This window comes from Corylus avellana, chromosome ca8 (genome assembly GCF_901000735.1).
Source record: "Corylus avellana chromosome ca8, CavTom2PMs-1.0".
In the NCBI taxonomy this organism is placed as follows: Eukaryota; Viridiplantae; Streptophyta; class Magnoliopsida; order Fagales; family Betulaceae; genus Corylus; species Corylus avellana.
In genome coordinates, this window is record NC_081548.1 from 24,060,057 (window position 1) to 24,070,895 (window position 10,839).

At 32.8% G+C, this 10,839-nt stretch overlaps 1 protein-coding gene across 2 annotated transcripts; it reads left to right on the forward strand.

Moving 5' to 3' along the window:
* Nucleotides 1–4,020: 4,020 nt before the first annotated feature.
* On the forward strand, nt 4,021–10,243 carry LOC132189772 (probable nucleoredoxin 2). Of its 2 annotated transcripts, none has more exons than XM_059604558.1 (3): nt 4,021–4,509; nt 6,956–7,450; nt 9,407–10,243. In XM_059604558.1, the coding sequence occupies exons 1-3, from the start codon at nt 4,318–4,320 to the stop codon at nt 10,061–10,063; spliced, it is 1,344 nt and encodes a 447-aa protein (XP_059460541.1). In that variant the 5' UTR covers nt 4,021–4,317; the 3' UTR covers nt 10,064–10,243. The 2 variants fall into 2 exon arrangements, with proteins under 2 accessions (XP_059460541.1, XP_059460542.1); XM_059604559.1 differs by having other exon boundaries at nt 4,025–4,509; nt 9,422–10,243.
* Nucleotides 10,244–10,839: the final 596 nt, after the last annotated feature.

The following is a 10,839-nucleotide window of genomic DNA, read 5'->3' on the forward strand; positions in this document are numbered from 1 at the left end:
TTTTTTTTTTTTTTTTTTTTTATTGTTTAGCATCAATTGAATATTACTCCTAACTTATTAATAAAGAAAAGTTTGGTTGCTTTTTCTTATACATCATTAAATTGATGAGAATGCCTACGGTTTGAGAAAAGCGTGGTTGACAAAAAGAGAGATAAACTTTAAACAAATGGCTTACGACTTTTATGAGAAGATTTCTAAAAGAATAATTAAATCTTAAATAATAGTTAAATTTGATTATTTATGGGTATTTTTTTTGTCACGAGTATAATAGTCGATATAACTTTTTTTCATCTAGTCTAAATAAATAGGTTAATTAGCATATTTACTATTTATACTATAAACTTTGTTTATTATTTGTACTCTTATGTATTATTTGTATTATTATTTGTATTATTTTTTATTTTTTCATGTTAAAGATACTACATAACATTATCGCGACACCAACAAGAGTTTCATGCTAGAAATCTAACCTAATTACCTTCCATTAGGTAAAAGAAAATCTAACCTTCATATTGCTTAATTTGGTTTTCTAAAGATCTATCATCTATATTATTTTTACTTTTATACCCTGTTATATGCTTCTTGATGATACAACACTAGAATGTCTTTATCTTCTATTTAATTCTAAATCTTTGTTAGTTGCAAAATAATAACTTCAAAAGATTGTTACTGAAAAAGTAATTCTATAAACCATACTTTTATAATTTATTTCATTATTCATACTAAAATAAAACCAACTTGATTAGAAATAAAAGAGAGAGGATCAGAGGAGGTTTTGGTTGAGCATTGACTATCCATAAATTTGAATGGCACATTGCAACACCAGGATAGGGCACTCCTTGTAAGCATGCAACCTACTTTTTTGTTTCTTTGAAGTGGAATTCCAAGCTTTCGTTTTAAAAAATCAAATCATACAACTCTCAATGATTATAGTATCATGAAGCAACGTATGACAATCTCATATAAATTTTCTCCGCAAATTGCTAGAGTTTTTTTTCACCAATAGATGGGCCTCCATGCATGCAACCTATTTAGCTCCACAAGAAAAAAAAAAAAATAAATAATAATAATAATAATATAGCTTGATATTGACACTAAAATTAATAGGTTAAATGGGAGTTTAATTTGTTACCGTTAATAGAAAATTCCATCATTTTAATGTATTAATATCTGCGGTGGATATGGGCAAAAAAAAAAAAAAAAAATCTACTATGGATGAAACCTTATGCTTCATTATTGAATTAAAAAAAAAACATTAGATTACAAGATTATTAGTAGATAACAGGATAGTTTAGAATTTTTTTTTCTTTTTTCAAATTGTTAACCACCCTCAATAAAAATAAAAATAAAAATTAATGTACTTTTCTTTTGAGTTTTGTCAGAATTTTTTTTTTTTTTTAATATACAAACTCACACTAATTTAAATATATTTTAAAGAGAGTTTAGAACAGAGGGAAATTTGGTCTATGTTATAATTATGTTGTATTATAATCTAGCTAGTTTATTAAACTGATCTAAATATATATATAAGAATTGCAAATATCCGGCCTTAATTCATGTGTTGTTGGTTTTTATAATAAACTTGGGTTAGGTAACGCAAAAATAAAAAATAAAAAAGTTGAAAAATTCATTTTACATAGAAACAAAACGCAACCTAAATACATACTGATTACTGAGATATTAGATAGGTTTTCTGTTTTCACGAAAACGACTTGGGAAAACAAACATAATTGCAACGGCCAGATGATGTGTAACACGTGTTAAAAGCCATAGACACCGATGGTATGACACATACAGATTGACATCACCATGCCCCACACTCAACTCTCAAATGGTTGTTGATATAATAAGTTTCATCATCATTAAATTTTAGCTAGTCTGCCTGTCCCTCATGAATTATTTTGATTTCTAACAATATAATGATGATGCTAATTGAGTAAATCATGAGTTATAAGATAATACAAATACATGGTAAATTACTTATTTGTTGAATGTTTGATGTAGAAAATTGTTTTTATGTTTTGACAGACATAAATTTGTAATATTATGATGGGACATAAAAATAAGGAGAAAATACATTTTACTCTCGTGAGTTATCTACCAACCTGCACTTTTAACCTAATGTTTAAAAAGTGACATTTTACATTCTTCCAAACTTTCAAATTGTTATAATTCGACGATTCTGATTTTTTTTCCCCCCCAAAATCCCTCAATCCTAAGTTAAAAAAATTTTTAAAAAAATAAAGTTGGGAGCCACCCCAGACCGGCCATCTCTTAATTTAATTTAATTTTTTAATTTTTAATTTTTAACTTGGGATGGGGGCATCTGGAAAAAAAAAAAAAAATCAGAATGGTCGAATTGCAACACTTTGAAAGTTTGGGAGGTAAAGTGTCACCTTTTAAACATTGGGGTTAAAAGTACATATGAGTAGATAGTTCATAAGGTAAAGTGTATTTTTCCCAAAAAAATAAAAATAAAAAATGATTTTTTACTGTTTTGTGTTTTCAGTTGCTGATTAATGTTAATGTTTTGAATACAAAAAACAAACTAACGAAAGAAGGGAACTTTAACAGATGAAGTCTTGTACTTTGAGTTATTTGTTAATATGTTTGGGTTGAGAACAAAGAAAAAAAATATATATATATAGAAAACAAAACTTTAACACGTTAAAATATTTATTTTCAGAAGAATAAAAAATATTACTCCGTCTATGTATTTAAACAATATTACTCAATGACATGCATGAAAATGTATAGGAAGCAAAACAAAAACCATTGGCTATATTTATTATGCACATACAACCTCCTCCTCATATTGGATATTTGCATCAATCATCATTGGGGATATTTTTTAGAAACTCTGCAATTTTACAACTTGGACCGCTTGAAAGATCTCCTGTAATCCTAACTTTAAAACACAGGAAGAAAACCAAAAACCATTGGCTATATTTATTATGCACAAACTCCTCCTTATATTGGATATTTGCATCAATCATCATTGGAGATATTTTTTAGAAACTCTACAATTTTACAACTTGGACCGCTTGAAAGATCTCCTATAATCTTAACTTTAAAACATATCAGCTTGTAAAATGAGCTGCTTTTTATTATATTTTTAGAAACATTCCCATCAAATGTCATTTTCTCCCATTCGTTCCCTTGTTCTCCCGATTGAATAGGAAAAGAAAAAAGGACAATCAAAATTGAAGCCGGTGGTCACAATGGAGTTTTTTTTTTAGCCCTTTATGGAGGTAGTAATGCTACTATTCATCTCATTTATTTTACTTATGTTCTATTGGTTGACATGATATGTTTTAAATGATTTATTTTATCAGTTACTTAAAAAAAAAAATTATTAAATTATTATTTTATGTAACAGCTTAAGTTTATGGGGCGAGTAATGATTTAACATAGTGTCAGAGCAAATGTCACAAATTCGAATTCTTTATTTCTTATAGCATTTTGCTTATTGGGCCCTTATTTATTAAAGAATAATTTTTTCCTTTTTTTTTTTATATGTCCCTACAAGAGAAGGAGAAGAGATTCGAATTAATGACCTCCGCTTTATGAGGCATAATTCTTAACTGATTGAATTACTCTTTTAAGACTATTAAAGAATAATTTGAGCTCATACATGATAAGAGTATTAAAATATTAATTAAATAATTAAATCAATAAATTATCATATTTTAAACTTTTGAGGTAAATAATAAATTATTGTTGTATTAGACTTAAAGTCGTTGAAAAAAGTATAATTAATCTTAATGATGCAGTTAGATTTTTTTTCTTTTTGTTTTTTGTTTTTGAGATATGCGCCTCGTACCCAAACGCCTCACATTTTCCGGGAAAAAGGAATGATAGAAAACAAAAGAGAGGGAGCCAAGGACAGGTGTCCTCTACTTGTTAGCCTTTCCCTACATCAATTCAAAGTCTTTTATGACAACACGGAGCCTTGCCATTTAATCCCAGACATAGCAATTTTGGTGGGTTCATTTCCCACGTCCAACTAAACATGGCACACTGCATCACCTACCATCCACGTGGTGGCTTTTTGGCTTATTGGGGGCTGACCTAGGAAAATGGGTCAACCGTGTTTGATCTGCAGGGGAAAATTAGCGGTGGCGATTAGCGCAGCATTATCTCCCCCACATACACTAACAAACAGCTAATAATTATTACCTTGTCTTAGAGGGAGGGTGAATGCTACGTGTTGTGGGCGTTGATGTATCAAGAGGGAGTGCATATTAGGATTTAATGATGTGGAAAGACTAGGGGAGGGCGGTTCCTGCGAATATAAGGATTGAGTAGGAAGAAAGAATGATAGAGGCCGGTACTGTTTTCGTTTTGAAAGAGAGGGAGAGGAGAGAGAAAGAGAGTGATGAAGAGATGAAGGATGATTTTCAAGCCCTAGTACTCAACGGTGACTCTCAGCAGCTCTCTAGCTCCAGATTCTCATCTCTTTTGGCGTCAAAAGATCGCGACTATCTCCTTTCTCCAACCGGAGCTCAGGTTCTCTCTCTCTCTCTCTCTCCATAGTTTTACCCGGCCGGGATGTTTTATATGGGCTCAAAGTATAGATTCTTGTTTATTCTACAAATTCTGTGTAACATAATGGGTGATCAGATGAAGCATATGCTCACTTTTGGCCTACCTAGCTCACTAATTAATCTTTCATTGATCACCCAAAAAGATTAAATGGAGAGAGAGAGAGAGAGAATCAAATCTTTGATAACTTTTATATATGCTTTGCTTTCTTTTTTTCAGTTTTAGGATCTTTTAGGCTGAAAGTTACTTCATAAATAATCCTATTCAAGTTGTTGTTTGCTTAATTCTTTTTTATTTTTTATTTTTAAATTTGAGTTCAAGTTAAAGAAACAATATATAGTGAATAGACTTGTTTTAAAATTGTTGGTAGTGTTCTATATTTCCATAAGGAACTTCCAGAACCTCTGAATCTTTCAGAAATTTATTTATTTGTTTATTTTTCTCAGATGTTACTGGCCGGTTGTCTTTTTTCGCATTTTTTGTGTTTGTAAATCCTGATAATGTTTCGAGAGATTTTTAGACGGTTTGTCGGTCGGGTAGAGAGAGAGAGAGAGAAACAGGCATTTATCTGGGTAGCTAGATTATGTAGTGGGTGTTTCATACATATAGGTGAGTAAAACTTGAAAGAGCCGTACATATTAAATCGTGTGTACCCTACCCTCGTCTAGTTAATCTATGGTGTCTTCCTGATTTTTTTTTTTCTGGGTTTAAAAATGTCGATAACTAGGTGAGATCTGCGAGTGGTACATTAATCGTCGATGTTTTTGTTCCATTTTTTCGGATCTAAATCTTATATTTTCTAAACCGTGATATGATATGTGTAATGCACCGATTTGGAGAAATAGCCAGTCATATTTGTGTTATAATTAGTTAAGCTGTAACTTTAGTTTCTTAAAATTGCTTAAAGTATAATATGAAATCTTTTATAATCCACCTATTATACTACTCGTAATTATTCTTCTTTTTAGTATAGAACTGGAATGTTACATGAACTCAGAATTTCACAAAGGTCTAGTGTATACTTTTTCGATTCAGCAGCTTTATGGATATTTTATGTACTATGGTTAATTACTTGTATTATCATAGAATGAAACAAAGCTGCCAAACTTGCAACAAACTTTACTATGTCATCTATAAATGTAGGCACATTTTGCCTTTGTTTGACTGGATCAAAGTTCTCTACTTGTTATTTCTTTGTCTTCCATTTATTAGATCTATAATATCTTTATGATGTAATATATGGTGAATTTGAAAATAAATATAAATAAAGATGAATAAGAGATCAATGAAAAATGAAAAACAAAAAAAAAAAAAAATTCTATTTATTTTTCTGGTGACTGCAGTCTGCAGTCTCAATGTTTGTGCAAAACAAAGTTACTGAAAAGGTATTAATTGAGTTGTACGTTATTTCTACATAAGAATCATAAGGGATCTTCTAGATTACGAGCATTATTTGGTTACAAAAACTTGTGGGATACTGATTGTGCAGGAATCAAAATCTTTTACCAAACAGTAAAAAACTCACTTTCATGTTTCTTTGTATTTTTGTTTTATGTGTTTTGCTTTCTTTTTAAAGATAATCATATTAACAAGTAATTCAAAATACATATGCAATGTTTGTTAATGTGTCTTAGAATGTTTTTTTATTTTTTTTTAATTAAATTTTTTTTGATGTGATGAAAAAGTGAAAACAATTTTTATACTTTTATTAATATTTTTATTTTTGTATATTAATATTTTATATTTTTGTTAATATTTTTGTATATATATGTTACATTATTATTATTATTATTTATTTTTTTTGAAGATGTTACATTATCTTTTGAGCATGTGAAAATGCATAATTTTGTTATAGTTTTATTGAAAAATTATGTATTTATGACATATTAATTTTAAAAAAAATTCGTGCTTTTAAGTGGGAAGACAACAAATCTATAGACCGAAATATGAGAAATTTTCTTCTTTCTGTCCAAAAAGAAAAATGATAAGAGTTTCCAAAAGAGATGTATATTGTCACGAGGTAAGTATGCCAAATTTGGTGTCCTAATCAATGATGGCTCCCCACGATGTTGTTGAGCCGTGGACAGCCAAACAGAAAGCACGTGTCACCTATTTATCCACTCTAGCCTCACACTAACGCTACTAGTACAGTACGCGTGGCCCTTTGAAACCTATACACGTGTTATTTGGTAGGGGATCGTTTTCAAAAATTTTGGTCTTCTAGACATGCCTTTACCTTTATTGAGTAGTGGATTCTGTGCTGTCTATTGTAGAACTATTCATTCCAATACTTTTTTCCTGGTGGGTAATGGGTATCATTATTATATAATATAAATGTTAATTTTAAAATATTAATTAAATAATTAAATATTTAACGTCCCTTCAAGTGATACTGATTTTGTATGTGCAGGTGAAAATATGTGATCTTGATGGGAAGATCATAGGCCTCTATTTCGGGGCCAATTGGTATCCGCCATGCCAGAACTTCACTCAAGCTCTGATTGGTATCTACGAGCAACTTAAGAGCTGTGGGTGTAATTTCGAAATTGTGTACGTGTCCTCCGATGAAGACGCGGATGCTTTTAACAACTACCACGCATGCATGCGATGGCTGGCGATTCCATTTTCCGATTTGGAGACGAAGAAAGCACTGAACCGGAAATTCGACGTGGAGGGTATACCTTGCTTGGTTATTCTCCAACCAAACGATAACAAAGACGATGAAACATTGCGTGACGGGGTGGAACTCATTCATCGCTACGGGGTCCGAGCCTTCCCGTTTACGAAAGAGAGGTTGCAGAGATTGCATGAAGAGGAGAGGGAGAAGCATGAGAAGCAGACACTAACCAGTTTACTAACAAACCACGATAAAGACTATCTTTTGGGTCATCCCAGGCCTAAACAGGTCAGTCACTACTACATCACCTAACTCTAATTACACACTCGATTCTCATTTTTGGCCGCTCAATCTCGGCGCTGCCTGCTCAGATAATTAAAGAACAAACATAGATTATTAGTATGCTATATAACTAGCAACCAATTTATAATGTCTCTAGCTTCTTTTAATTTGTGCAATATCTCCTTAAGGGGTTATAATATCTCATTTTACGTTAAAAAAAAAAAAAAATTCCTGATAAAAAAATTTAGAAAAAATGACAACAAAATTTTTTAAAAAGAAATTGGGGAAAATGTTTTTTTTTTCCTCTTCCTTGTTTTCTATTTCTTTGGACATTGCAATTTGAATGGTAATTATTTGAAAGAACATTGTACGAATTAAAAGTTCAAAGAGACATTACAAATTACTTGGTAACTAGATTGAGAATACTTTTACCTCATCTTCGTGACGACAACTTATTCCAAGTATGTGATTTGAATGACATGGTATGTGTGAACACATGTCAAATGAGAAATGGTACTCGGCATTTTCAAGTGTAAGTCTCTCTCCCAAGCATTCACTTTGTTCTTAGTTGATTATGTGAATGTGGCACGTAAACAAGAATGTTTGTGAGATGAACACTTAAAAATGTGGAATAATATTTCTCAAATGAAATATTATGTTAATCTTATAAAGAATACATACGAGAATCACATACCTTAAAAGGCAGTATTAGTTTAATAGGTTGAATTAGAAAAAGCTAGAATGAAAAATTTGTGAGCTTATAAGCTCTTAATACGAGAAAATTAGCCCTAGAAAGTTTAGTTAATTAACATAGAAATAATTACCACACTTATGGCTACACTTACATTAAAATCTAAATTATTAGATTTAAGTAGATCTGATTATGAGTTTTACACGACCCAATCTATAATCTGTATAAATATAATATGCTATCACTGCATTCAATTACAAAAGAGGCTGTTAACGTCATGATACATTGCTTCTGCCAAGAAAGGATCGTATCTAACACGTGAGGCTGTCGTCGTTCCAGAGATGCCACCCAACATGTGTCGGCTTCATATACCTCGACATCTGTCCTCATGTTCCCCTCTTTGGCTGTTTCCTTGCCTTATCCATCCACGTTGCCCACTCAAAATGATGACACGCACCGATTCCTTTTGATATATCTCAAATGAAGGTAAGAGGATCTCCTCACAAGTCGACCATCTAACGATCATAAATATATGATGGGTTAGGGATAGCGAAAGGAACACTAATGCAATTAGAAGCAACATCTTCTGATTAAAGTCAAGAGAACATAACCTTTGTAAAAACTGAAATGTCAATTGATTCAAATGTGCCTGTATTTAATGTTGCCTTATATCACAAAGGTTTTCAGATCTAGAAAAGAAAATCAGAAATTAAACAAGAAAGATTGATAGTGCATGCATGGTAGGTAAAATGTAAATTTGGAAGATAAATATTGTTAGGAAAATGATTTTGGTTGATGCCCTTTGTGGTTGATTCGGACTGGAGTCCAATTTGGTGGTTATGTCAAGACTCCCAAACCTGTTGGCAGTTGGGATCCATTTAGACAGGAGTCTAACATAATGGTTCTATGTTGTCTCATGCTCGGAAAGAACTCGTCCTCGAATTGTGATCTGTTGATGCATTCGCCAGCTAATGGTACTCGAAGATATCAGCAAGATTGAACGTCGGGACTCGGGAAAATTGCCATATCATAAGTGCTTCTTATTCTTTAGCTTATTTTTAGTCGCCGTTGGCGTCCGCCCTTTTAGCAGGTAAACCATCACCAAATCTCCTTGTTGAAAGGATTTTGCTCGCCGCATTTATACATGTTTGCATTACTAGAGTCACCAATATGGCATGTTGGAGATGCTTCTATATATATATATATATGCTTGCATTATTAAAGATTCAAATATATATATGAGCATGTCAGCAGCTCATGGATGTTGCTAGATCTCTCTCGTGCAGGTACCCGTTGCTTCATTGATAGGTAAAACAGTTGGACTCTATTTCTCAGCTCAATGGTGCCATCCATGTGCTACATTTGCTCCCAAGTTAATGTCCATCTACCAAAAGATCAACCAAATGCTGGTAGAAAAAGGAGACGAGGGCTTCGAAGTAGTGTTCGTGTCAAGCGATCGTGACCAAGATTCATTTGACTCCTACTTTGATACAATGCCTTGGCTGGCTCTGCCCTTTGGGGACCCAACTGTGAAGGACCTTGCCAAGCATTTTGACGTGAATGCAATTCCTTGTTTGGTGATTTTAGGCCCCGATGGTAAAACTGTCACCAGACAAGGCAGAAACCTGATAAACTTGTACAAAGAAAATGCCTACCCTTTCACCGACGCCAAAGTGGAGATGCTAGAGAAACAGATGGACGAAGAGGCTAAGAGCCTTCCAAGACAAGTGTGCCATTCAAGGCATCGCCACGAGCTCACTTTGGTCTCCGAAGGAAATGGAGGAGGGCCTTTTATATGCTGCGATTGTGACGAGCAAGGGTCTGGTTGGGCTTACCAGTGCCTGGAATGTGGGTACGAGGTGCACCCCAAGTGTGTCGCTGTCGGAGCTGCTGCTGCTGCAGATCGTGCCTCTTCGGACAACAGTTGATTGGCATGGCTGCTGGTTGTGTTAATGCTAATTACTTCTATGCTATGTTACGTGTGTTTGGGCCTTTGAAATTTGGAATATGTGCTTCTGTTTGCTGATTTAGATTTCGGATTGGGTTTTCTTTTGATCATCATCTGTATCTAATATGAGTTCCAACATCAACATGGGTCCTTTATTGGATGTTTTTGTCTATTAACTTACTGTAAAATTATTTAACTACCGGAAGAAATGTGCTTGAAGCAGCAGGTAAAAGTTCTTCCAAATTAATTACCCAATATCTAGGATTACCATATTTTCTTTGGTGGCAGTTTGTAACTATTATAAAACACACGTTGTTGATTTAAAACTAGGATCACAATCCTCTCGGATTTTGCTTCGTTGTATTTGACAATTGAATTAATAGTGTTATGACATTCAAATTTTTTTTAAGAAATGTGGTACAAGAGAATTCGGTAAATTCAAATTTTGAGAAATTTAATATAACATTATTTTGTAAAAGTTTTTTTTTTTGTCAAAATATTTTGTAAGCTTAACGTTTCTTACTAATGTGCCAGGAATTGATTGAGATACAGTGGGCCCTATTCTCCAGCTTAGCCCAGCCTGGGTGAAATGCTGTTCATTTACCTCCAAGTCCAAACCAAACAGGCCAAGTTTGGGCTACTCGACCCAGCATGACTTCTACCCACGATTCCACAAAGCCGAATTTATACTAACGTGTTCCAATTCCAAAAATGCACAATGTTCTTACGAAATCTGTTTCTAATGACCATATTACC